Here is a 27,526-nt window from a genome sequence, read left to right on the forward strand (position 1 = left end):
AAGCAAAGAAATGCAATAAAAACATTTTTTTAAAAAATGCCATGCATGATGAAGCAAAGAATCTTACTCTCCCTTGATAAACTCCTGAGTGGTCAGCCAGATCTTCATGGCTTTTTATACCACACTGAGAAGCAGCCAACCAAATTGTTTCAGGGAAAAGGTGTTGCTACAGAGAAAATGCACCTCCAGGATTCTGTTAGGTGACATTTTAAAGTCAAAACAACCTAGAGTATGCCAACCTTGTGGGATGAAATTGTCTGGAACAATGTTTAGGGCCCTAAGCCATGTATAGAGCTTTATAGGAAACAACCAACATATTGAATTGCCCCTGGAAGTAAACTGGCAACTGTATTTGTAGAGCACATTTGAAGTGCTGATTACTGCTCATGATGCCATATTTTGGAGCAGTTAATGGTTCCAGGTGGTCTTCAAGGCAGCCCCCTATTGAGCACATTGCTGTAGTTGAGCTAAAAGGTAACTGGGATATGAGTGAATATCTGAAAGCTCCCCACCCCCGCCCAATCTAGGAAAGGCTGTTTTTGGTGTACCAAATTGAAGTATGTAAAGGCCTTCCTGGCCACAGTTGACAGCTGCTCTTTGTGCAAGTGCTGTAAATCCAGGAAGATGCTCAGAGGGCCAGCAATTTTGAAGGGGAAAGTACTTTCCCATCTAAGGTCAACCTCCCAATTTGGGTGCCCAAACACTCACAACCATTCAGTCTTGCTAGAATTGAAGTCAGAGACAGTGCCCTCATCTAAACTTGGTCAGCCTCCAAACACTGGGATGGCATCTTGATGGCCTCATTTATATCTCCAGTTTAAAATATAATTGGGTATCATCAGCATACTATAATTACGGAAATTTGATTTTGATTTTTGATTTTAACTTTATTTGTATGCTGCCCTTTTCCCTGGGGGGGACTCAGGGCGGCTCACAATTCAGGGGGAGGGAAGTACAAAACAATTTGATTGCAAAGTTAAAAGTATAAAAATTAAAAATAAATCTAACTACTATAGACCAAATATATAACATCGAACAATCCTGTATTACTCTTACAGAATTCAATCTGGGTTGATCATCAGTCAGTCACATTCCATTAGGGAGAAGTTCCCTGAGGATGGGCTCCAGCACGAGTGAGAGAGCTTGGAAGACTAAATCTCTGGTCCCAATGATTGACCCAGATTGGATCCTGCAATAATTATCCTGAGACATGTATATTTGCCTTCATTCATGTATCAGTCTTGACACTGCCAATAACATCCAAGTAAGAAAGAACAATTCATTTTCCTCTAGTCTGTCTTAAGCACTAAAGGTTTCCTTTCATGTTACAAACAACTTGGTAAATTTGGTAAACAAACGCAACAGGAAATAGTTCAGTCAGCAAAATTTCAAGATGGAGGAGGGAGTGTTAGCAGAAGAAACTGAAAAAAAAGAGGAGGTTCTGGTTTTCTTTTATTTCTATTTTTGTTCAATCAGTTCCTTAGAGGAGTAGAGTGGATTTTCTCTATTCATCATTTCTATACACAGGTTTATAGACCTGGAAATTTGTTTTCGAACATTTCTTCACGTGCTATCCATCTGATGATGACATAAGTGATCTCACAACTTTCAAATACTATTTTATGCCCAATATTCCTGAAAGTTACTGGCGTTTCATTCCAAATTTCCACTTACTATTGCTGGACTTCAGATCCCGGTGGATAATAGGAACAATTGCTTCCTCATGCAGATAGTTCATTCCTTCAGCAATCTGGACAGCCCAGTTAACCAGAATGTCTGGTGAAATCCTTTTACCAGACAGCACTCTATTTAATGAGCCTCCACGGGCAAACTCCATAATCAGGCAAAGGTTCGGTTCCTTTAGACATACACCTTTAAGGGCAATTATGTTGGGATGTTTTAGCATAGCAAAGAGCTTGGCTTCTTGATGGACGTTCTCAATGGCTTCACTGAGGTCTTCATCTGGATCATAGCGAGCTGCCTTGACAGCAACTTCCTCTCCAAACCAAACTGCACGGTAAACTTTCCCAAAACCTCCAATGCCAATAATTTCCTCCAGAATAAGCTCTGAGAAGTCAATCTCCAGCACTAGGATACAAAATGAAAATGTCTAAGTTCCACAAAGATTACTTAAGACAATAACTGCTATCAGCATCATTCATTTACTGACACGATTTAACCTTGACCTTTTAAGACAAAGGACTGCTGAAATACTTACCTAGTGGAAATATGATTCAGCTCATTTTGCACCCTTACCAATGCTAGAAATACTCAGAAAAAATATATTAAATCAGTATTGTGATTGTGTCTCAAAAGACAGATTTAATTTAAATCAAATATAACTAAATCATGGTTCAGAAAAACATATTTTAATCATTAAAAATCACAATTTAAATTACTTCCCAGGAAGATGTTTTGTATCATCATGTTCTAATAAGACTGCAATATTGTGCCTGAGGAATGAAGATTTTATTATGGGTAAATATTTCATTTTAAAAGGTAGATGCATTCTTGCCAAACGTCCGGATCTTTAGTTAGTGCCTTAAGATATATGGCTTCAATCTCTAACTTTTCAGTAATGACAATGCATGTTGGGGAATTCTGGGCACTGAAATCCATCCAACTGAGGGAAAACAAGTTAGGGAAAACTGGATTATCCATTAAGAAGCAATTGTTTATACTATGTTTTGTGACTCATTTTAATTAATACCCCTGCTTTAGAAGGGCGAATGCAGTGACAAAAGAGTCAAAGGTCATTCTTTTTCATACTCACTGGTGTGAAAGAGAGGTCAAACATTAAGATTGAAGAATCCTCTCTCAAGAGAGGGGGAGGGATATGACTATCTATCTCCTGTTTACAACACAGCTCTTTCAGCAGTTCCAAGAAAATGCCGTATCCCTTTGCACTATTCAGGTGATCCTGAAGGCACAGATAAACCTCCAAGTGGCCTCAACAACTCTCACACACTATGCTAGTGACCAGATGACTGTAAGGAATATAAATCCTTCCATTCTTCACCATTCATTCAGAACTGAAGAAGCTTCTTGGATGAGAAGCAAAACATCTTCAAGCAAAAACAAAGAAAGCCCAGCTGCCTTTTGAAAAAGCACCTTTGCGTTTCCCCTTCCAACCTTTGCATTTATATTCATCATAGTCTCTTCTTCTTTTCCAGGTGTATTTCATCTCTCCAAATTCTCTGTTACTTAATTTGTTTGATTTTGAAGGATGCTTGAAATGAGAGAGAGGTAGGAGCACATCCTTGGCTGCACTTTTATACCACCTGCAGAACTGATCAGGTCAGTTATCTTTCCTCTTCTCACTCTGCAATTAACACATGTTGATATACCTTAATTAAAAATTACTAATACATTTGCAAATATACCTTATAGCTAGGTTCTTTTTTAACTAAACATTTTTTTTACTTAAATCTACCTTCTATAAACATGTTTTTTGTTATAAGCTATTCTACAAAAAAAGATCAATTTTCAGGAAAGAATGGGCCAGCCACTCTTTCTTAGGTCAACCCAACTCACAGGAGTGTTTTGTGGAGAAATTAGGAGGAGGAAGGAGTATTACGTGAAGACAACAGTATTAAGAACGGTCTATTTATATTTCACTTTTCCTCATTACAAAGGCTCAAGGCAGCTTACATTTTAAAGTCACAGTTGCATGTCTAGGTTACACAACTGTATTGTACTCCTTATGAGTATATCCTTGACAAACTTTGACACACCTCTGGACTGGAGCCCAGTCATAACACGACAGAGTCATATCAGCTGCATTGGTTTTCAGTTTGCTTCCAATCTAAATTCAAAAGGCTACTTCTTACCTTCAAAATCTAAATAGTTTAGTTGATGCCTGGATACCTGAATTATTTTTCTCTGCACAAATGTACTCATATGTTAATGTCACCAGGATAGGCTATGCCATGTAAGATGGGATGCATGATTGGATGCTGATGACAATGAGGTTGAAATGGGGCAGTTTGCTGAGAGCTCAGATTTCCATGTAATACATGTGTGAACATCAGGAAGGAAAAGTTCATCATACTGGTGATAAGGAAGATGTCTTATGGCATCATTTGTTTTGAGATATAGCATTATAAAATTTGTACACTGTTCTACTTTTCTGGCTGATATATTACAATTAATACTATAATTCCACCAAAAGAATAATAGATCATTGATTTTCCATAGGAATTTTATAAACATGCAAATAATAAAGACTATAGATTGCTGATCAAATTATGCTCCAAATAATTCCAAGGAAGTTTAAAAGCAGGTACAATTATTTATTTAATTAATTCAATTTATATAGCTCCATCTTATATACAGGACTTTGGGGGACCAACTATTAAAACAGGATAAAACAGAATTAAATTTCTGTTATGAAATATAAACATAAATAACATAAAATAGCCACTGAGAAACACATAACAAGTTTCCTTTTATATTGACATGCTGGAATGGAAAAATACCAATTTTAAGCACAAGATCAATTTTGAAAAGTAAAATAATTTAGGATGCAATTTAAGATGATTAATGTACAAGCTCTATATAATATCCTTGACAATGAAATATTGGGGAAATTGACCAATAATTTTCCCAATAACTGTTGTTACAATCACAAGAGGTAAAAACTCCACCTTTGAAAGCCAACAACACTCATCTTGTTCACCCCAATCTGAATTCTTGGATAAGTAGCATGATGACCAATTTGCTGAGAACAGAGAGTGATTTAGCCAAATTTAAAAGAGAATTAGACAAATTCACCTACAATGACAACGAAGATATAAAAGTGATAAGTAGCTTCTGTCTTTAGAATCATCTATCTACAACAAAGGAACCAGCAGTCAAGAAATATGCTGGTTGTATTAATATTAACCCCCAGAATTCAGGTAGTTCTTAAAGAAGAAGGGAAGCATATTAGTTACTACAATACATGCAGTCTATCTAATGAAGACCTTTCACTATTGAAATATCAATGAATAAAAGCAAAAAATGGGGTTCTGAAAAACATTAGAAGTCTAAATAGTCATATGGGAATTTAATGTTAAAAAGCATTGAACTGGAAACATCTTTATCAAGTTAAATAGTAAATTAGGATCTTTAAGGTTAACTTAAGTAGAAAAAAGAAACAGAAGAAGTTATAGTTCTGATTTCCCTATTTAAAAAGCTTAAGCATGCTCAAATTTCCTGCATATTCTTGATTAAGTGATTAAAAGGAGTGAAATTTTTCATTTCATTTAAATTTTTCCTTTCATTTACTGCTGTTTTTAGTACTGTATCACAGGACATAAGGATACTTACATTTTATGAACAGAAAATTGAGATTCTGAATTAATGGGTGCTGAATGGACAGCTCCTTTGGTGATAAAGCATTTGCTAGAATTCTCAACAGCAGTCTGAAGCATATGATTTTGTAGACGAAAAAACTTTAAATGATTACCATAATTTATAAATTATACAGGAGTCTTTAAAAAAAGGTTAAGAGAAGAGTGATATCCTGTACAAATATTTTCATATAACAAAAAGCAGGTAAATTCAAAGTTAAGTCTTTAAATTTTATTCGATATAAGTCATGAAGATGTTTTATCATTTATCAAATTTTATTCTGTTTAGATCATGTGTGTGTGTGTGGGCATGTATATACTATATATATACACACAGAGAGAGGGGGGTAGATGTACATTTGGGAACATACACTTTACTTTCAGTACCACAGTGGTCTCAGCTATACAATATTGGTTTTTAAAAAGTCAATATAAAGAATGCCCCTTTGCAAAAGAATGAATGACAAAGGCTACTCAGTGCAATTGCATAAACATTTAGTCTAAATCTGGATTTATACCAAATCATCTCTGTATGGCTAAACTAAATCCTCCAGCTTTCATTATTTGACTGTGTTTTCTGTTGATTATATTACTAGGTTGGAGATCTAAACTTCTGTAACTTCCTTGTGTAATAACAAAGAGTTTGCCACCAAATACCTATTTCTGAGTAGACTTTTGACTGTATTTCTGTGTATGAAAAGAACAAGGTTATACTGCATCAGACAGTGTACAAATACTGTTTAAATATAACTTAAAAGGGGACATAAGAGACATTATTTATGAAACTTAGCTTCTATTTTTTATTTTTTATTACGCATTTTATTGCTTTTATCTGTTTTATTGTAAGCCATCCAAAGTCATCTATGCGAGGTGGATGTTATGTAAATAAAAATCCTGTAACTTAACTGTTGTCAGTTACAGCCAGGTCAGTTTTACATATGTAAGAACTGAATAGCTACAACTGAAAATAGATATCTTTGTATCATTGAAAAAGCTGCAAATAAGTTTCTATTTTTTCCCCACAACAAATTGCCAATTGTAATGTTGCTACCAAATGGTCTCAAAGCAACACTATGCACACTTTTTCCTACAGAAAGGCAAAGTGCTAGGAAAGACTTTTTTTTTGGTTTATTGCTATTTTCTTTAGGACAAAATGCATCTCAAAACCAAAAAGAGGCAGCAGTGTCAAAATTACTGTAGTTTCCCATTTCAGATTATTTACTATTTCCTTTTAAAGTGGATATAAGTTTCCCATATATTGTATTTTTAATCTCTATTTTCTCTTGCAAATGTTTAAGCTGTAAGAATGAAATGATTTGCAAAATTAGAATTTGAAAAGGAAAGAAAAATGCCAAGTCTAGCATTCTTTTTCAAATATCTTGATTTTGGCAATAAGGTATAACAGTAATCCAAAGCTAATGCTTTGTACTGAATTTTGTACTATTAACACATTTCAGTTGTAGCCACTTGTTTACAAGGAAATACTGCAAAAGTAACCTGACATAAAACATATTGGAATAAAGATCCTGATGAAAAACATACATGTCTTCTTCTGAAGTTTCTAAGCAGAGCGAGCAAAAAACTGAACTGTTTATGTGTTGAAGCAGAAAGATCACAGGAAAAAGGGGAAATCAGAGAAGCTTTGACAGTTGGGACAAACCACTCAAACACAGGAAGCTTTATATCTTTGTAGTATGAACTGCTGAAATGTTCCCAATGAATCAAATTAATGAATAGAGGGAAATCATCTTGCTAGTTCGTATCAAAATTGAGATTACACCTTTCATAATGACTTTTAAAAAATTACCTTTATTAAACAGCCACTAGAAGCGCATGCAACTGAACAAGGTTACTACTGAGACTTAAGAAAAACACATTGGGCATAAAGAGCATGGAAGTTACAAAGGAGGAAAACAATGACCTATAACAGCACTGATGATGTTACCTAGTTTGGGTAATGAAACATCTGCAAGAAAACAAGCTTAGAGAGTACCAAGGTCCCTTGCAAAAACAACCCAATTTAACAAGTAAAAATACACTGCTGAAAAAGGTTTCTCTCCTGAAACAATTACACTCCTACACTGTTAGCATTCTTTATTAAAGTAATATACTGTGCCCCTTGACACTCAGCAACACTGGTTGTTATTCTTGAGTGCACAGTTTTCAGAGATGCAAATTAAATAGGAAAACGTAATTAGGCTGAATTTATTTGACCCAGTTTAAAGCACTGGGACATTGGATTATTTCATCTAAACTATAGAAGAGGAGGATGGGGAAGAATATACAATTCTCCAAGTTTACTGGCGCTGAGATCAAGAAAGAGCAAAAGAGGTGAGTGGGGACGGCGGGGATAAACATCAATGGGATACAATATAGCCACACCCCTTCCTTAGATCCCTCCGGAAGTATGTGATTGTCTTCTGCAAAACGTAAGCAAAATCGCGTCTATTGCAGTCTCATTAAGATGGGAGAAGAAGTGCCATCCCTGGACGAAGTTTCAAAGACACGAGTCAAGCGTGTCCTGTTCCTACCCAAGTGACGGGTATGCAGCCTACACGCAGGACCAAGTCTACCCCCCCCTCCACAAACTTCTCCAGCACAAGGCAAACCCAGCCTCTCCTGGGTCGTAGCGTTGACCGGCAAAGGGAAGGAGGGGGGAATTCCCAGTGGTCGTCTGTATGGACTTATGCAGTGAAAAGGCGCGCGCGCACGCGCGCGTGTATGGGGGAGTATTCGGCCTCTTCCCCAGAAGCCCCCCCCCCTCAACATCCACAGGGCATTCAGCCCGGCGTTTAACAGCGCGGGCGTCTTCCTGAATCAACCCCCCAACACATACACACACACACACACACACACCGAGCCCTCCTTTCTTACACTGGATGGCCGGACTAGCAGCCTGGAGATCCGATCTCCTCCCTTCCTGGAGGCGGCGTCCGCTGCTGTTGCCCCCGCTGCTGGTCACGTAGTTGCTGGGGAAGATGCCGACGCGCTGGTCGATCTGGCCCGTCCACCAGCCTTCGTCACCGGATACCTGCGAGTCCCTGGAGAGCACCTGCACCACGTCGCCGGGGCGCAGGCTCAGCTCGTCCTCGCCGCACGCCTCGTACTCGAAGACGGCCGTCCAGAGGCCGGCTTCGTCGGTGCTATCGCCCGAGGCCGAGGCTTCCGCCTTCCCCCAAGCGGGGCTGGCCGCCGCCGCCGCAGCTCCCTCCCCTTCAGCCTTCCCCGGCAGCGGCGGCCGAAGGGGGCTGCGCGGGAGGAGGAGAGGCGGAGGAGGACAGGACGGCTCCTCCATTAGGGGGCAGGGCTGCCCGCGGGGAAAGCTGCCTATAGCTCATGCGGCTGCCGGCTCCCGATCAACCCTGGAGGGAACGCCGAGGCCGGAGCCTCCGCGGAGAAGAGACGCCGCCCAGCAGCCCCTCCACAGCCACATTGCGCTCCGCCGGTGCCGCCGACCGCACATCCTAACTAAGCCACCTGATTGACCGGGCAAGCTTGGAAGAGGGGAGGAGGGAGGAGCGTCCGAAAAACCCCGCCTCCCTGACCATCCCGGGGCTCCCATTCGCTGATACGGCAGTCCTTCAATCTCCTCCCTTACCTGATTGAAGATTGGCGGTGCCTTAACGGTATCCTGCCTCCTTGTTTAGCCTCTCCGCCCCCCCCTCTTTTTTCCCCTCCCTCAGCTGTCTCGCACGCGCTTTAAGTCGTCCTTCCTATTGGGCGGCTCCGTCAACGTTCCCTTGGATCGGCTTGAGCGTCACTGCGGGAGCTCAAGGTTCTGTCGTTGCTAGGTGAGAAGGCTGCCTTTTGCCTTCGGCGCGGGTTCGCGCGCGTGCCAGCCGAGTTCGCTGCTTGGGAATGAATGGGCGCGGATCCTGGGAGGGAAACGGGTCTCCTTATTCTGAAAAGCGCTTCTTCGCTTACGCCTGACTAAATATTACGGGGTTCTCCGATTCTACTATGTTATATAGTATTCTAGTATTCAAGCGCCAGGTGCAAAACGGTCCTTACCATGAGCATCTTTTCTTTTTCAAAGCAGCCTTTTGGCTCTATCGGAACTGTTGGCAACCAGGTGGGGCTACCTGCCTTTGAAATAAACTAGTCACAAAAATTGAGCTGGGGCTGCGTGCGACCACCCAAATATCGATGGGAAGTCAAGTGACCGTTTTATGAGATAAAAGCACCTATCAGTGTATTTCCAAGGCCAATTTACAATGCTGTAATTTAAAAGCAAAGTCTAAGTCACTATTATTCTCTGGTTGCAATTCAAGTGTATGTACCATCCCTAGAAAAAAAATTGTGAGGTATGTAACAAATGTAAATAGAGAAATGGATCCTAATAAAAGTGTGGGTTTTGGTTTCTTCAAATCAGTTTTCTGACTTCTGCTGGCATAGCTTTCCTAGCAAGCTTTTTCAATATTCTTAAATACAAGCAAGATTGCTGCCTTTCTAATGCTTGCATGGCATTTCAAGCCAATGTAGCAATTTGTTTCCTGAAGTAGGAAAATAATGGCTGAAATGTTCAAGTTCAGATCCTTTCAGTAGACCTTTTTTTTTAAAGTTGCTAACACTGTATTGTTAGCTTGTGAGTTACCATGCTGTGTAAATTATGGGATACCTTTCATGTTGAACAACCACGTACATGTTGATCAATAAATCATGATTAAGATCCCATAGCTTAGCATGTGGAATGAAGCAGTCACTTTCAAGTTTTGAACTAAATGGACAAGCCATTCACATAGCACAAGCCACAATTTGATTTAGAATAACACAAGAACTTTAAATTCCTGTGAGTTAGATGACTCACATTGTAGAGAAATGTGACTGAAAAACACAGAGAAAAACAGTGAGTGATTCTGCTTGCATGGCACTAAATGAAAATTCAGGCACACATTAGCTTTTATTTTAATCCTATTGATTTTCATGATTAATTGTATTAATCTGGAAGAATCAATAAACAGTGGGTGAATGCAACAGTGGTTGACAAAACCAGAGAAACAAAATGGAATTGCAAACCCAAGACCCATTCAGCTATGGATGTAATAATACTGTTGAGGTTTATTTAGATTAAATAAATCTCAGCCAATTACATCAGTTTATTCATTTAATATTTAAATAAATGGATATCTAATTAAACTATTCCTAAAAGAAAACTGCACTTGTTTCCAACATACATGTATTGCAGCTTAATCCATGATTTATTAAACCATTTACTGGATTAATTCCCAAGCATTGACACACAGATCAAAAAATAACTGTTCTTCCTGGCTTTGCATAACACACTGAGCCAGCAATTAACTACATTGTAGTTAGTCTGTGTGCAACACAGTAATTATGTTTGAAAATTTTATTCTTAAGTGCAAATACTTGGAGCTTTCCCATTCATTTTATAAAAAACTATTCTATTAGTGGTAGAATGTAATCAGATATTATCCCATATTTTTAACAGTATATTTTGATTTTAATTCATGCTGGCTTCTATAATAGACTATGTCCAAAGATTATGTCCACCAAAAGAAATTGCAACAATGACAAAATATTTTTTCTGCCCCTGGCAACCTCCATACAGCAGATTAAAGTAGCATATTTATCCTGCCTGTTTTATCCTGAAGTATAGCTGTGTATCTGCAATGTGCTGATGAAATCTATCCAGGACTGAATTATGTGGTACTCATTCTATTCCAGAGTGGAGGATCAGATCATGAGCTTGATCATTCTTTCTCTACAATTACACTATTTCTATTATATTCCAAATCTCATAAAATCTAACCATATTCATAAACGTAACTATATTTCATATATTTATTTAATATTTACAGTTGAATAAGAATATTTACAGTTTAATACAGTTAAATCTCTTAAAATCTAACCATATTCATAAACCTAACTATATTTCATATAGTTGTTTAATATTTACAGTTAAAGTTTCGAAAAACATTATTGAGCCTGATACGTTTTTCCTCTCATTGTAATAAATTTGGGGGCTAAACCAGAAGCAATTTGGATATCTTGTGCTTTACAAAATATACTGTACCTTAACTCTAAGCAAAAAGAGGAGACAAACTTTTTCAATTAATGTTTATATAGAAAAACCTCAATTTAACAGACTATGTTGGGAATCCAAAATTCCAATACTTATCTAATTTCATAATTGATTTTTTATATCTCTGTGAAAGGGCATTATGGCTTAGCGGTTAAAGAAGCTGAACTCATTACTGGAAAGCTGACAGCCCAGGTTTGAGACCCAAGCGCAACATGATGGGGGAGCTTCCATTACTTACCCCAGCTCCTGCCAACCTAGCAGTTCAAAAGCATGTAAATGCAAGTAAATAAATAGGTAAAAAATTCAATGGGAATTTAATAGTGTTCCATGTGCATCAGCATATAGTCATGCTGGCCACATGACCATGCAAGTGTCTTTGGACAATGCTTGTTCCCTTGGCTAAGAAACAGATGAGAACCGGTACCCTAGAGTTGGAGACAACTGAAAAGGAGAAATCTTTACCTTTACCTTTATAATCTCTGTAAATTAAATGTTGTAAACTGACACAAATGACAGATACAAATAGCTATCAATAGTCTAAGTATACAAATTGATACAAATGATATAAAATTACATCACTTGTCCAGTTTGCTTCATAAATAAAGGGCTTCGTTAAATTGTGGGTAATGTCTAATGAAAAATTGACTACTGCTCTCAAAATCTCCTAAACCCAGTGCCATTAAATCAAGTGTTCATTTCACCTTCTACTAAAAATAAAATGGCATTATCAGGAAGTTTTTACAAAGAAAACTCCAGGTTAGAATACTGAGCATCAGTGCCAATGTTTTCATTGTATTGTATTCAAACTCTGAATTCAAAAATCTTAAGAAAGATTTGACAGGAATTTGATGATCAAATATCTCCACCTAATTTCTAGTAAAAGATTATCAATCATGATTGGGTTTGGAACCATAATTTGTAAGCAAGATGAGCCTACACATCAGCATATCATTTATAGTATTATTTTTTTAAACCAGCAGTTATTTTCCTTCAACTAGATTAGTAAAAATATTGTACCAGGATTGAATGGAAAGCAATGTCTCCAGTGTTGTACGTGACCAAGAGATGGCAGCACTGATTCACCAGAAGCTCTCCCTTTCTATCACTTAAATTGGTGAAGTGTTGTTGGGGAAAAGCTTATGTTGCTATTGTTTATGAAATGAAAGCTTGCAATGAGTATTCCTCAATATGCTTTAAGCAATCCACTATGAGATGGAAGTTTTAATTGCTCAAGGAATCCTGTCAGTTTAATTCACAATTAAATGCAGGTAGTTTATGATGATGACTGTTTTAATGTGATTACTAACATTTGGGCCAAACTGGAAAGAGCTGATTTGTGTGAACAAGGACAAGGTGAACTAATTGTTACAGCAACCACCAAATTTCACGAGTAAGATTGATGAGCTTATAAAGAAGAGGTAAAAGGAAATTCCTCTCAAGCTTGGAATTTCACAGGAATATGAGTCACATTACTGAGTCCTTCAGTATTGGGATATGGGTTCCTTTGCGTGCTGATGGTAGAGGTAAAAACTTGAAGAATTGAAATTTGCCAGTAATTGTTGTCATACTATGAGAAGAAAAGCAAGAAATCTCTTCAAAGCATCATAGCAACCAACAAACGCAACAAGTCCATCATTATGATTCAAAAGCAAAAGGGCATTTTATGGTCCCCAGACCACATTTTTGGGTATCTCTGTCCAGCTTACATGAGTTCAATCAGAAATTAAAAATTAAATGTAAATAAGTATATGCTATGCACACAACTGCATTGCTTTTTGAAGATGATTGCTTTTTTTCAATTTATGTATGTTCTTACATGCAGGCATCCCTATGCACCTTTACAGCTCTTTTGGTTCAGTTCTCCACAACTGTCCCAGTTTCTCATGTGAACCCTTGAGAAAATTAAATGTCCACACTTGATCTGGCTCAATAGCTGGACTGGCCTTCTCTAAAATTTGCTGCCAAGGAGACAATGCAAGAACCTCATATTTCTAGTAATTGTCCAATATTTGCTTTTACTCATTCTTTCTAAACTCGGCAAAGTCACCTAAGTGAGATGGAAATTTGATAAACGAATAAATTGAAGTACAATTCTTCTAACAAGAAGTTTTCACTAATTTCCATTAAACTCTGTGTGTGATGACACAGAGAAAGGAAACATATAGCTGTCAGATTGCTAAATAAAGATCACATGTTTTGACCTCCTCAAAACCTAACCTAATTTTGATCAGCTTTGCAATGAGTTTTACTGATTCTCATCCATTGCCTTTCTCCCTATATCTCTGTTTCTCCATCAGACAGGCCATATTTATTTCTGAGCTCAAATCAAATAAAACCATATATCAATCAAAGCAAAGGATCTTTCTCTTGTAAATGTCTTATTTTTAATATATTTATATTACATACCTTATGCTCCACTGACCTTTCTAAAACCTACCAGTTCATTTGGCATTACTTTCTCCAAGTGTGAATCTCTACATCTTTGTATTATCAAGCATAATACAAAGCATAAATTTATTTATATGAATAATGAATGAAATGGTTCAATAATTTATATATTTCTCTTCATCTCACATTTTGGGAACAAATATATAAACTGATCGATGTACCTGTCTGTAATCCAGTCTTGTTTCATATCTGTTGACATAGAACTGTTAACTTCCTCTTTGTTTATAAAACTCAATGAGTATTTCTGTTTTATCTCCATTTGGTGATTAAATGTCCTATTTGACAGCTAAAGAACTTTCCTTAAATGAGGACTGGATAAAATATTCCAAGAAACAGATCAACAGGAGCATAGATGAGTGTAACTATGTATGGAATATCCAGTAATTCTAATATATCATCTCATTATTTAATGGATTATAGCCAACTATAGTACATATTATACTGAGTAACGTCCTTTCTAAGCATTATTGCCATGCCATGCCCTGAATAGTAAATCCTGGTCCACTTAAGTTCACATATGCCTAAAATTTAATTTCTACTTTGACAATTTCAAGATTTATTTTTCCCACTTTTTATGTTATGTCCCTCTTTTAAACCTTGCAGCATTGGTGATTATATTAGCTTGTATCTAGCCTTATAATTATTTCCAGATTTACTTATGCAAGTTCTCAAATAACTAGAGGAATGCTTTAACTCTAGCCAAGCATAGGCTGAAAATAATGCGCTGGTTTTTTTCCAAATGGAAAAGTTGTCCTTTTAGGTGGTTTGATTTTCCTCATGCTGCCTGAGCCAATTCTTGGATGAATAGATGTTTAGGAAATGTTCACAAAATTTGTGAGAATTGTATGGAGAAGTACTTTTACTGTAGATGCTAGGCCAGTGATGACGAACCTTTTCAGCACCGAGTGCCGAAACTGGAATGTGTGTGCACATGCATGCACCAGAGCACTAGAAACCCAAAGACCAGCTGGCCAGTGCATGCATGCCTGTTTTTGGCCATTTTTCGGCCCGAAAACAGCCTGAAAACGGCCCAAAAAACGGCCTGGGTTTTGGCCATTTTCAGGCTGTTTTCCGGTGCTCCAGCACCTGCAAAGTCCAGCTGGCTGGCACGTGTGCCCACAGAGAGGGCTGTGCATGCCACCTGTGGCACACATGCCATTGTTCATCATCAAAGTGCTAGGCAGACTTAATTATGTAAAAACAGTTCCCACAGAATTGAAAGATCTGTATATGCTGAGGTTTAAATCCAAGATTTTTCTTTTTCTTTCCTACTGACTTGTTGTAACGGACTGTTTGCAGTCTATTTGGTTGCTGAGAGCACACACTGCGTTTTCCTGGCCATTATATTCTCTCAATGTCAGTTTTCACCCTTATTTGGTTAGATGTAACTCCACCTGCCTTTATGGATTCCTCTTAACTTCAGTCCTCCCCTTTGATTTTACTGGTGAAAGTAACTTTACAATGAGTTCCTTCTCTCACACAGTTCTAAAATCAGTGAAACTACTGAGCTTTCCTGTCAATCAAATGATCACCTGGTATAGATAGCATATATATATAAAGCAGCACTAACATAAAATGGTTTTTTAAAAGATCGAATACAGCTTTGTCAGGACGCCGCGATGCAAGCATGGAAAGTGGGGTGGGGTGGGGAGTCTCGTTACTATGACACCAAGGGACGCTTTCGGCTTTCCTGTTCTCGCAATAATTGGCTATCTCGCGAGAAGGGACGATGGGGCGTAATTTAATAACCCCTGGCTCCACCCACTACAAACTCACACTCTTTTCACTTCAGTTCTTTGCAGGGTAGCTCTTCTCCAAAAGCCATTGACACTTTGGCATAGTATTGTCCCGCAGGACTTGTGGTTGTTTAATCAGTGACCCACATCGCCCGATTTCATAGTCGCAGCGAGCTGCTAACTGCACCAACGCTGTACGTTGCCTTACGCATAAGCGTTTTCATCAGCACAGAGAAACATGCTCTTAAAAGTCCGTTTATGGAGTTTCTCAGTCATCCAGGTCACGATTGTCCCCAACGGTGTTTTTTCAAGAGGCAACTGAAGAAAAAGAAAAACCAGAAAGTCCAGTTGCCTCTTGAAAAAGCAGCTTTGGGACATTCAGTCTCTTATATTCTCCGGGAAAAAGGGTGCCTAGGACTGCAGTCCAAATCGCCAAACCTCAAGTGTCTGCGAACGAATTACCATTTGTACTTCGCACTACAAAGCCGCTTGGTAGAGGACGGCGCCCTAGGAAAGTACACCGTTCCCGGGCCTGACAAGCGAGCTGCTCTTGTATCCCCCTTTTTTCTAGCTTCTAGGTCAGAGGTCTTGAAACTTGGCAACTTTAAGGATTGTGGACTTCAACTCCCAGAATTCTCCAACCAGCACAGCTGAAGTTGAAGTCCACAAGTCTTAAAGTTGCCAAGTTTGAAGACCTCTGTTCTAGGTTTTCGTAGTTTCCCTTTCGCATTTTTAGCAATCTTCTAAATGCCTTTCCCCCCACCATATTTCCAGCAGTGCTAACGGCGCTCAGGTAGCGAAGACAGCGGATGCAATCCCAAAGCAAACTAGAGTTCTGCTGTTCTGGCTGTCGACAGCGTTGCCAAAGGCTTGACTCTCTGCCACCTCGCTGGCCAGGCGGAGGAGAGCCTCTCCAGCGACCTAAGTAAATATCTCGTAATTTGGGGACATCAACGGAAACCCAAGGAAAAGAGCGCTTGTGGCTGGAAAGCAGCTCCAAGAAAATAAAATATCTGCTTCATTCGCCAAACGGGCGAGAATAAGTGTTTATTTCCCCCTTTGTGCCTCTGATTCACTTCACTTGAGGGGAGGGGGGGGACTTCCTCGCAAAGCGGTTCGGCAGCCGAACCGAAAACGCCGCCGCCGCCGCCGCATCTTCCGTTCGCGCAGCGGGCGGAGAATCCAGGTTGGGCGGTGAGGTCGCGTCGGCTGCCGCAAGGGTTGCCGGTCCATAGGCGGGCGGTCCGGGGCCCGGACGTAAGATGGCGGCGGCGTTGGCGGGGGGGAGGAGGAGGAGGAGGAGGGGAAGACGGAGGACGGGGGGGTGGCTCTTGTGGCTGTCGCGAGGCTCAGGCTGTGGAGGCGGCGGGCAGTTGTGCCCGGGCTCGCAGGACGGGTAGAAGGAAGAGGGCTCGGGGCTGGCAGGACCCGAGCTGGGGCCAGGCCGCCATGGGCTCTCAGGTGCTGCAGATCCTGCGCCAGGGTGTGTGGGCGGCTTTGAGCGGCGGCTGGTACCAAGACCCGCACCAGGGCGCCGGGGTCAACGCGTTGCACCTCTACCTGTGGCTCTTCCTGCTCGGCTTCCCTTTCACGTTGTACATGGTGAGTGAAGGAGCCGGCCTGACCCATCCCCACCGGCAGAGAAAGGAGGGGAAGGGGCTTTTTCGGGCTTCAGCCTCGCCTTCAGGTTGGGGGCTGTCGCCTTTGGCACTTAAGGAGTGTTCCCGGTCAGGTTGGGCTGGGGAGCCGCCTTGACACCACCGTCTCCTCACCGCTGCTTTTACTGTATTTCGGGGAGGCGGAGGGCGATGCCGTCGGAAAAAGCGCCGTTGCCTCCCTGTTCAGGTCAAACGCTAAGCTAATAAACTTGGGGAGGAAAAGTCCAAAACCTACCTCCGCTCCTTAAAAACACAAATAGGAGAAGGTCCCAGTGGTGTGACCTCTCCTGTCGTTTGAAGCGGATGCGTGGCTTTTTTTTTTTTTTTGGCCTCCTCGTACGGTATGGATTTTTCCCCCTCCACAGGAAATGCTTTGTGTGGAAACCTAATGTTCTTTTTACGTGTAAAGCTGAACGGGTGGCAATCTTACACGTGGGGTGTTTTGATGAGATTGTCCTCCAAATCCAGGATTGGCTACAGCTTGTCAACATACACAGTTGCTGAGCGAGTAGTTGTGAAGGACCAAGGATAAATAACTAAAGGCTGATGGACTCAGTCCTAAAGTACTGCTGGGGAGGGAGGGAAATGTTGGAGCTAATGTTCCACAATTGGATATGCATCCCTGTCTATAGTGGGATAAGAAATACTCTTTAAAAAAAACAGTAGAAATCTTACAGCTGGAGGTGCAATTAAATGGTCATCAGACTCTGTTCCCAGCACTCTTTTTATGTTGATGTATAATCTTAATTTAATAGTTATTGTTTTGATTGGCGGGATGGCAGAAGTCCACATACTTGAAATCTGTTTGAATTAAAGGTTTCTGTGAAAACTTGAAGTCTTTGTATGTTTGTACAGAAAGTATACACGGGATGAAAGAATGCACAACTTTGACAGACTACAGCATATATTTCTACTACAGTATGTTTAAGCTACATATTATAGTTTATATTTCTACTACAGTAAGCTTTAACCTACATACCTTTGTATTCTGTGGATTAATGAATGAACTGATGAAGAGAGGCAATGAGATTCTTTCTCTTGGTATAAACAAAATTTCTGTAACTTAAACCCAGCTAGGTCATGTTAAGAATATCAGTGATATTACAATAAATGCATACATTTATGTTATGGAAAAGCTACGAAATATTTCTTAGTATCACTTTTTAAAGAATTTTTTTGTATGCATTTATTGTAATATCACTGATATTCTTGACCTACTGAAATCTAGATGTTGATAGTCATAAACAGGTAATGGCGTAAACAATAATATATTTTTGACAATTTGATTTCAGAAATGAATAATGAGCTGAAGAATTATGGAGCAGAATTGGGAAATGAACATGCTAAGTTCTATTGCTATCTCATGCCCCTTACTAAATTCAGTTCTTTCTAATGTAGGGGAAACTTTTTTTTGTGAGTGTGATGTTGCCATGACAACCAGACATTGCACTATTCCTTGGAAATTCTAGTAAACAAAATATCAGGGAAAAGCTGACTTGTGAAAGATTTATATTGTTCATCAAATAAGACTCTAGAGAGAATTGTGCATGAGATTGCAGCTAGAAGAATAAAATGAAGGGGGCATATTACATAAACAGCTTGCAATAGTTTCTTCAAATTTCTTCCTCTCCAATCTCTCTCTGGAGAGGGGGAGGAAGCAAGTGATTTCTGCAGAGAATCTCATTTGCCTGATTTTTTTCCTGCTGCCAGTGTGATCACATTGTTTTCAATGTGCAAAAGAGCATTTCTGCACTTGTTCTCTTGAAATCCCTATCTAGTCTCCACTCTACGATTGGAGGAGGGTGGCTTTATGTAGTTGAGCCTTCCATTGTCAAAGATTTTCCACCTTTGGTCCTAGATGAGGTGGCATTGCCCCACACAGACCAGGTACCAGACCAGCTTAGAGTATCTCTTAGATTGTATATCTGTGGATTAAAAGAAGGTTTTTGCACACTTTCAGATTTTGTGCCAGTTGTACCCATTCTGGACCTGGATGCTCTGGTTACTGTCACTCACTCCTTTGTGACTTCCTGTCATAATTACTGCAATTTGCTTTACATTGGGCTGCCCTAAAAGAGCAGTCAGAAGCTTCAACTGGCACAGAATGCAGCTTCATGGTTAGTAAATAGTGTCAGGTACTTGGCATATGTACCTCTGCTTCTTGAGCTGCATTGGTTGCCAGTGTGTTTCCAGGTGCAATTCAAGTTGCTGGTTATCTCCTTTAAGCCCTTCATGGCTTGAGACCAGACTATATGAGGGACCGTCTTCCTCCAGTTGTTTTTACCTGTCCATTTTATTTCAGCAGAATGGGCATGCTCTGAGTCCAGTTAGGCAAGGAATATCTGCTGTCAGTGACTAGGAAGCTTTTTTGCTGTAATACCTAAGCTCTGGAATATTGTCACTTAAGAAATTTGCATGGCCTTGATCTTGTTGACTTTTTATAAGTCCTCAAAGATCTAGTTATGTGGCTGGACTAGGGTCCAGAGTGTGTTAAGGTTTCCATTTCCTGGTTATGTTATCATTTTCAGATAATAATTTTCTTGGCTGCTGTATGTATTTAATTTTTTTTTGTATTGTACTTGTAATTTAATTGATTTTATGATTGATTGATGTGCAAAGTCACTTGTTTGAAATAGGCAGCCAAATAAATTGAATAAATAAAGGAAAATGCATCTTTTCTATTTTTCTATGCTTTGCTATTTCTTTAATTCAGGCAAATTGTTCCTTATACCAGGCTGGAGAAATGAGGCAGTGAACTTTTTGACTCAACCCCTAAAGGTGATTGGCATCTGGATAGAGAGGAACAGACTTAAGCAATAATGAGTGGCTGAGGGTATGAAGACCTTCCGAATCCAGAGATACATGTATAGGATGGAGTCATGATTCCCCATAATAGCAGTTTAGTAATCTGATGGTTCTCTCGGATTCTTGGGTTCAGCTTGAACAGCGACCATGGCCAGAAAACCCTTTGTACTAACATATTTTGTCTCTCCGTTGTGGTTTTCTCTGGATTAGAAGGCATTACATATAAGCACCAGTGTTCTGATCACTCCACAGTACACTTAAATGAAGTGTCTTCATTTGAAGACTATCTTCTGATAGACTTTAATGAAGTGTATTCAAATGAAGACTATCCAGAAGCTTAAACTGGTTCTAGTATGCACTAGTATGAGTAGCAATGGATGCACCTATGGTTGCCCACAAAACACTTCTATTCTAGAAACTTTATAGGTAGTCCTTGACTTATAACCACAATTTAGTCCAAAATTTATGTTGCTAAATAAAATATTTGTTAAGTGAGTTTTGCCCCATTTTCCGACCTTTCTTGTGAATCTCTGCAGTTGTTAGTAACACAGTTGTTAAGTAAATCTGGCTTCACCATTAACATTGCTTGTCAGAAGATCACAAAAGGTGATCACGACCCCAGGATACTGCAACCACCACAACTATGAGTCAGTTGCCAAGCATCTGAATTTTGATGATATGACCATGGGGATGCTGCAATGGTTATGTGAAAATGGTGATGAGTCCATTTTTTCAGGGCTGTTGTAACTTTGATCACTAAACAAACTTGTAAATTGAGGACTGTTGTCATGCACACCTCCTTCAGCAACCAAGAAAGAAACCATTTAACTCCATTTGTAGAATTAAGAGTACTTTTACTGGTTATGAAAAGATAGCAGCGAAGTAAAGCAAGGTCTGAGGCAGAAACACGCGCAATCAAACATATCAAACATTTGCTCAACCCCCTTCCCCCAACAACCCCCACCCCATTGCCCAATCTGCAAATCCCTTATGTGTCATGTGGGCGCATCTCCAAGAAGTATCATCAGGTTGGAATGCAGGACGGCTGGCCTTGACTAACCCCAAACATCGGCCATCAGCATGCGCAGAACATGGTGAAAACAAAACTCCCCTTTTAACTAACCTCCTATACCAATTATTTCCCATCCCAAATACCCCCCCCCCCGTTTCTATGGCAGCCGAAAGCAAGTAGCGAAGCAGAGACTGACAACTGTATTGGTTGCTCCTCAGTTTTAGGTGAAATTCAAGTTACTAGTTATGAACTGTAAAGCCTTACATGCTTCAGGACCTGGTTATCGTCAAGATTATCTGCTCCGAACTGAATCTATCCGTAAAATCAGGAAAAGAAATTCTGCTAAGGTCCTGTCCTTAGGGGGAATCCTATTGGTAGTACACTATAGTTAGGTTTTCCCAGTGTTGACTTCCCTCCCATGGAACAGCTCACTCCCATAAATATGGATTACTTGTCTGATGAATTTTTGCAGTAATGTGAAACCTGGTTCTGAGAGAGAGTATTTGAACTTTCATTATGCTAAGTTTTGGTTACCATTATGCTTGTGATTTTGCTGTTTTTCATATTTTTTTTACTTTGTATAAAACTCAGTTGTGCATGTGTTCAGAAATATTGGTAATAAACTTGTAGGGAACTACATTATCTTCCATTATCAAAACTTGTATTTAAGATACAAGTCAAAGAATTATTTTACCATTGGGGATTACATGAAAAATATGGAATTATGAAGTCTGTTCTGTCAGGTGAGAAGCATAAAGGGCAATAACATTGAATAACTTTTGAGAACTATGACTTCTGTCTTAAGATAGTCATACATATATTTCTTTGTAATATCTGCTCCTTAATACAAAAGCAAAAAGATTATAAATAGATCTTCAGGGAAAGAAATAATTGTTGGATAGGCTTGAATTAACAGAAAAGGCCAATGATCTTAATCCTATAGTGAGTATAGGTTGGTTAGTCACACCTCAGTTCATAATTGGCTCTTTATGGATTGCATGTTTGCCATGTGTGTAAGGTCTATATACCAAATTTGGTTTCGAAGTACTATTTATTCCAAGCTTTCTAGCTTTGGACCAGTAGAACAATTACACATAATAGCAATATTTATTTAGAGTTTGGGAAAAGAGATACTTTAGGTGTGGATTTTAACTATGTACTGGAGTAAACTTCAAAATTATGAACTAAATACAGTGGTTCCTTGGTACTCATCATTAACTGGTTTCAGGAGGTGTGGTGAGTACCAAAATGATGAGTACCATACAGTTTTTTTCCCCTTAAGAAATAATGTGGTTAAAAGGCAGCCAACACTGACAAGTTCTAGTTTGTGTGTTGAGTACCAAAAAAACAATGAGCACTAGAACAAAATTTTTGTGTCAAAATGCGTTGAGTACCAAATTCTGTAAATTTCAAAGCAGTTACTGTTATGGCATATATTTTGATTGATGAATGTAGGTTACCTATAACCTAAGGCCAAAGCTTGATTATAGAACTTTTTCACTCTATCAAATAGTGCAAATTTTCTTTGCTTTTTGTAGAGAAATCCTATAATTTTCTAATTAAATTACAAAATGGATAAGGCTACCCATTGAATGTATAGCTTATTTATTTTGGCTGATGTAGTTCTTCCCCCTTTTGAGAAAAAGCTAATATACTCCAGGAATGGGTCCACCATTGCTTATATACTCACATCTAGCATTATAGATTTTGTATTAAGTAGGAGATTAAATTGGAGAAACAAAGTCCTTTTAAACGCTGATCATGTATGACTTGATCTTTTCTGTGTCAGAATAGCAGTTTCTATCTTGGAAGTCTCTGAAATGAGATTAGCACTGCCAACTGTTGTATTACGCAGCCAATGTTCATTCTAAATCAAAAGATCCTATATGCAGATGTATAGTGACAGAAATGTTAAATTAATTTCTGGTTTGGCTATCTTAGATGCCAGACGTATGCTCTGACATTCTGTGCTCATTCTTCCCTTTTTGCTGTTTTTGGCTGCTCATGTAGCGCAAAATAAGTGAGCATCAAAGAAGAAGATAACCAAATTAGCAGAATTAATAGAAATATCTAAAAAAATTATATCCAGACGTTTTGGGTGTAATTTTCTTTCACTATTGCATCAACAGTTTTGCTTGTCTTCCACTTCCAAATATAATACATTGAAAAACTTTTTAACTTTGAAAAGGTACAATTTTGCTCGTGTATGTGAAAACATTATAAACTCAGAACAAAGAAGAAAATGAATTACCACATTAGAATTGTGTTTGGATCTGGATACTTTTTTTCATATACTCCTGTTGTAATAATGGAAGATTTGCTGTGAATTTTGTGCATAAAATGGCAGCTTAAATCTTTTTACTCAACATGTGAATTCTATCTTCAACTGTCTTTTGGATAGAACATAAATTTTATTCAGAAAAGGTAGCCTTTATGGCCCAATTTCAGTTTCAGGTACATTCTTGACTTGATATACCCTGTTCCCCTGAAAATAAGACCTCCCCGGATAATAAGACCATTCAGCCTTTTGAGCACATGCGCTAAAATATGCTCTCCCCTGAAAATAAGCCTTCCCCTAAAATATTGCAAAACAGCAGCAGCCATGAGGTGACCATGCTCGCCACCTCCTGCATCTCAAAAATAATAAGACCTCCTCAAAAATAAGGCCAAGTGCTTATTTCGAGGGTCAAAAGAAAATAAGACCCTGTCTTAACACGGTAACTGTGTACTGTATCACATATGGATAGGGAAAATTGAGTATGCTTTACATTCTGATGCAGGCAGGAAGGGAGTTGGCAAGGAATGAGGAAATCAAATCTAAATCTTGGAAAAAATAAAATGCTAAGAAAGTTAACAAAGAGAAACATCTATCAATGTAGCTTATTTTGTAGCTTGACATATAATGTAGGTTGACATGCAATGAAAAAATAGCCATTGCTGGGTCAGGTCAGTTTAAATCAATATTTTGTTTGCAACAAGTGCTTAGTCAGCTGCTTCTGGGTACCCATAGGCATATCACAATAGTAATGGTACAACTATTGTATGAGTCATCCCGTTGAGATGGGAGGACATAGAAAATAAATATTCAGATGTGTAATTTTTAGGGAAATTTTGCTCAGGAGCAGAGAGCTTCTGTTTATAAAGAACAGTAGATGCAACTGTGAGTGGCTGACTGAATTTCTGTTATGATGATTGAAAATGGTTGCCAATTGCTTTGTGAACAGTAGTGAATTTTCATAAGCCAATTAGAATTTTCTCGTGACTTTTTTGGACTTTACACTTTGATTTCATTAGATAAAGCTAGGGTTAGTTATGGTTATACATTTTGGAACTGCTGTGATGTGCAGTTATCTCATTAAAGTCCAAGTGATATATTTGGCATTAATTGCTTTCCACCAACTTTGCGTGTTATAGCATCTGCATTTTCTTTCTAGATAGAGATAATCTTGATACAGTATATTACGATACACGGGGCTATACTTGAAGACTCCTTGGAAACTCTTTACCCAATAAAACACTTAGGTTAATAACAGCAACTAATTTCTCTTACGGATTTTAAAATGGCCATTTATTTTGGAGTGTAATTTAAAGTGCTGATTTTGACCTTTAAAACTTTATAGAGCATATACGGCCATAAATTAACTTTTTTCTCCATATTAAACTATCAGATCTGTGGTCCATGCAAGAATGTTTTTGCATAACATTTTCTTTATTGCTAATATATGTCTTTCCTGTACTCATTGAACTTTTTAAAAATGTTAGGATCTAGATTTTTTTTAAATTTTGGTTTTGATTGGCTACTTTGGATTTTTATTTTCCTAATTAATGTGCTCTTGTTTCTCAGTTATGGTTACAAACCTCATTTATTCACAGAATATCATATATTATTTCTCTCTTTTAGAAATTACGTATTTTTTTCTATTTATCAATCTGTAACAATTTTTTTTCTTGATGAAAGAATTGGTCTACTTAAATTTAGGAAATTTTTCACAATTTAGACATTTTAAGTTGATGGATTCTCTTGAGGATTAATTGATATTAGTAACCTAGAATATTATCTGCTGTTTTCATATAGTTTATCAGCTATTTTCCTGGCTAGAAGTAACCCGATTAGTGTTCCATCTTCTGTTTGGCTTAGAATGGAAGAATTCTCTGTTCATTAAGTGGGAAAAATAATTTAACATGTCAAAATAGCTAGCATTGTCAATGCCAGTGTCTTAAATATGTTATGTCCCCCTACAACATTGGTACAAATTTTGACTTCTACTGCATGAGCATTAAAAAAAGTTTGAAGAGATTTAAAATTAAATCTGGTTGATATAGTTTTGTTTTGATTTTGGATGGCTTTATTGCATTACATTTTGAATTTTGGTCATTTTATGCATTATCCAGAAATCCCCTGAGGTAAACATTGTGATTACTCCAATATATCCCTCTTTAGCATTAATGCTGGTTGATTCTCCATAAAATTATTTTATTTTTGTTAATAATTCAAGCTGTGATGACATTGTACCTGGTTTCTTGGAATAGATTTTTTCTGAAAATCTGAAAATCAGTTTCTTGGAGTACTACTTTAAAAAGGCTTTCAGTATTATTGAAGATAGGATATTTTAAGCTATTCTTGTCAAAATACAAAGTCAGTGTTATTTTTGAATTGGAATATACTGTCTGACTATTGATTGATGGACTTGTAATTAGTTAACTACCTCAGAATTTTCTTTTGGCATTACTGTTCGACATAGGTGGAACTATGCCAAATATTGGGTTATGGGTGCATATTTTTATCTAATTTTCTCTAACTGACATTTTGAAACTGAAGTTCTCCTTTCTTAAGTTTTCTTTGGATAAGGACTTAACAAATCTCCTTGTAATAATCTTACTCAAGCACTGATTACATGCTTGGATAATTTCATATTATTTGGCCCTCGATTTTTTTTTCTTCTGCATTGTCAATCTTTTACATTTGTTCTTCTATGTTTTTCCTCATTTCAAAGTGCCTTCTTTAAAGACTTGTGGATGTTTATGAAGAAAGGGTATTTGTTGTGAACGGACTTATTTTTTCCAAAGACTATTCCCTCCAAAAATATCAACAGCAGGCTACCATTAGTTTGATTGAATATTTTGTTGCCTCTCTTTCTATTCGTAAAGTTTGTCAAATTTTTCTCCCTTTAGCCTCTGTGATTAAATTATGAGGCATTTTTTCTTGTATATACATTGAATTTTACAGTGTTCTTAATCATTGCTTGCTAACAAATCATAACAGATTTCTCACTAGAGGATACATGAAGACTTACCTATTCTTTTAGTCAAGTTAATGGCTCTTCTAACCCAGTGCATAGTCCACAAGGATTTTTTAAGGACTTGTCATAAAGCATACAACTGAAGGTTGTAGCCCTGAAGTGGCTTAAATAAGTATTTCTGATTTTAGGGTACTTAAATTATTGTTGCTATTATTTTAAAAAATAAATTCTTCTAGGAGAATGTTCAGCATGGTTTCTGCACAATCAGTTATGTTTATGAACATTCTAAAATGTGTTCATTAATATAACTGAAGGAGTTGCAGCATTAAGTAAGTAGATCTCTCGGGAGTTGGGGCAATTGGGTACTGCACTGTTTTTTCATTACCATGGTGCTTCAGGGTAAGCTTCAGCCAGTTTGACAAGGCACAATTTCTTCAAAAAGAAATTATAAGGTGTCACTGTTCCCAAAAAAGTGTTATGACACAGTGAATTCTAGAATACATTGAATGATTAGTATGACAGATAAATTAAATGATTAATTGCAAATATAAAAAATACTAAATTTTACTGCAAGCTGTCCTTTGTAAAATAAAAATATGGTCCTCACTGTAAATCTTAATAAAAGGTGTGGACTGTTAAATTCTATAAACAACTCAGTATGATAAGGAGTACTTAATAGAATTGTCAGAATTACTCTTGTTCTTCAGAGTTCTGATTCCCACAATATGTGCAGAAGAAATATAAGGGTTTTTTTAAACTAATTTTTAAAGCAGATAGTAATGTTCCATTTTTTTACTTGCCCATTTACTTACCCATTAGAGAATACTGCAGAATATTAAGTTTGCAACCGAAAACATTTTATCTAAATTGCTATATGATAATTCTGGTATGTAAAAATAAAGAAAAAACATCATTTTATACATTAAAGGTCAAGAATGGTGAAGAAAATGCTAACGAATACAGAACAGTAATTGCTGTTTGAGTAGAACAGTGATGGAGATTATATCTAATATTAAACATACTTTTAAAATAGAATCATTTCTCAAAATATGTTTTAAATAAACTTTTCATTATTAATTGGTACTAGATGAAGAGTGCAAATGCACATAATTCAACAGTTCACTAATATTTAATGCCTAATGCCCATATCTAATCTAACTTCCTTGCCAAGTAGATACTATTTTTAAGTTAGAGCTTAAAGTACTCTGTGATTTAATTTACCACAATTTCTACTCTTAATAATACACATTA

At 38.0% G+C, this 27,526-nt stretch overlaps 2 protein-coding genes across 9 annotated transcripts in view; one reads left to right on the plus strand and one right to left on the minus strand.

Moving 5' to 3' along the window:
• The window catches only part of MAP3K9 (mitogen-activated protein kinase kinase kinase 9), a 53,252-nt gene extending 44,516 nt beyond the window's left edge, over nucleotides 1-8,736 (minus strand). For all 5 annotated transcript variants that reach the window (XR_001313645.2, XM_014068068.2, XM_087721697.1 and 2 more), the window contains exons 1-2: nucleotides 8,208-8,736; nucleotides 1,675-2,088 (exon numbers count right to left, since the gene is read on the minus strand). Coding sequence is in view for 4 of the 5 variants with exons in the window: in XM_014068068.2 (XP_013923543.2) it covers nucleotides 1,675-2,088; nucleotides 8,208-8,628 (835 nt within the window). In the remaining variant the exon portion in view is untranslated. The remainder of the gene's footprint in view (nucleotides 1-1,674; nucleotides 2,089-8,207) is intronic.
• Nucleotides 8,737-16,885: 8,149 nt separating this feature from the next.
• The window catches only part of PCNX1 (pecanex 1), a 92,723-nt gene continuing 82,082 nt past the window's right edge, over nucleotides 16,886-27,526 (plus strand). For 2 of the 4 annotated variants that reach the window (XM_087721710.1, XM_087721714.1), the window contains exon 1: nucleotides 16,886-17,162. In XM_087721710.1, coding sequence (XP_087577836.1) covers nucleotides 17,010-17,162 — 153 coding nt within the window. In that variant the 5' untranslated portion in view covers nucleotides 16,886-17,009. The remainder of the gene's footprint in view (nucleotides 17,163-27,526) is intronic. The other 2 variants (XM_087721720.1, XM_087721727.1) reach the window with 1 other exon arrangement.

This window comes from Thamnophis sirtalis, unplaced genomic scaffold (assembly GCF_051295495.1).
Source record: "Thamnophis sirtalis isolate CommonGarterSnake01/CBP01778 unplaced genomic scaffold, rThaSir2_p1.2 scaffold_1, whole genome shotgun sequence".
Taxonomy (NCBI): Eukaryota; Metazoa; Chordata; class Lepidosauria; order Squamata; family Natricidae; genus Thamnophis; species Thamnophis sirtalis.